The following is a 900-nucleotide window of genomic DNA, read 5'->3' as shown; positions in this document are numbered from 1 at the left end:
GAGAGCTGCAATACTCCAGCAGTCATGGCAATGCACACTAGTTTCAATTGGGGCCTGATCTGAAGGCAAAAAGCTATTCCATGTGGCAACGTACTCAATTGCGAGAATTGATGCAAACAGAAAAACAACGACAGGCCATAGTTTCTGAATTAGGCGTCTTCTCAAGAGGACACATGCAGCAAGCAGTGCAATATATACCATGGAGATGGCATTCAGCAAAGCAAAACTCGCAAGAAGCAGTGCAATCATGTTTATCTCAAGGCCATAGAGATTAAACATATTCTCTATCCAAAACTTCAAGTAAATTTTCAACAGATTCTTCTGTGTTTCAAACCTCTCCTTCTTCAATGCAAGAATCCTCCTCCTATTCCACCTGTGACTCTCTTTGATGCTTCCCCAAAAGTGACCAAATGAAAATCTCCTAGTACTGCCACTTTCAGAGCCTCCAGTTTTGGGGTGCAAAAAATCAGCTGCCTGACTATCACGGGGAGAGAAGAAAGGCCATGAGTTACTCGTTGCCTCGCCTTGTTTCATTGATTTAGAAGCATGATCAGTCGACGATGGATTTTCACCATTAGAACTGGAAACACTTGCAGTAGTGTCTTCTGCAGAGACAAATAGTGGACACGGCTCTTCATATTTTCCTTTGATGATATTTAAACCAGGTGTTCTTTCTAGCCAACGAAATACATTATACTGCAGAGTGCAGGCAGCAACGACCAGCACCTTGCCTCGTAGACCTGATTCTATACCCCAAAATCCAGGTTCATATACTCGAAGACCCAAGTAGAAAGACAACTCAGCATATTTTTGCCCAGGGAACATCTGAGCTTGCATGCCCCACAGTTGGAAAAGATACTCCGCAGACACCAAAAATCCAGTATAAATCAAAAATGATTT

At 42.7% G+C, this 900-nt stretch overlaps 1 protein-coding gene across 1 annotated transcript; it reads right to left on the bottom strand.

Moving 5' to 3' along the window:
* Positions 1 to 6: 6 nt before the first annotated feature.
* On the bottom strand, positions 7 to 894 carry LOC109131718 (piezo-type mechanosensitive ion channel homolog; the record flags this gene model as incomplete). The annotated part of the gene is made up of 1 exon (XM_019242894.1): positions 7 to 894. A coding segment is annotated over one exon (888 nt), but the record flags the coding sequence as incomplete, so codon positions are not given.
* Positions 895 to 900: the final 6 nt, after the last annotated feature.

Source organism: Camelina sativa, unplaced genomic scaffold (assembly GCF_000633955.1).
Source record: "Camelina sativa cultivar DH55 unplaced genomic scaffold, Cs unpScaffold03095, whole genome shotgun sequence".
Taxonomy (NCBI): Eukaryota; Viridiplantae; Streptophyta; class Magnoliopsida; order Brassicales; family Brassicaceae; genus Camelina; species Camelina sativa.
Note: the sequence above shows the minus strand (reverse complement) of the source record. Positions and strands in the feature narration are given on the sequence as shown.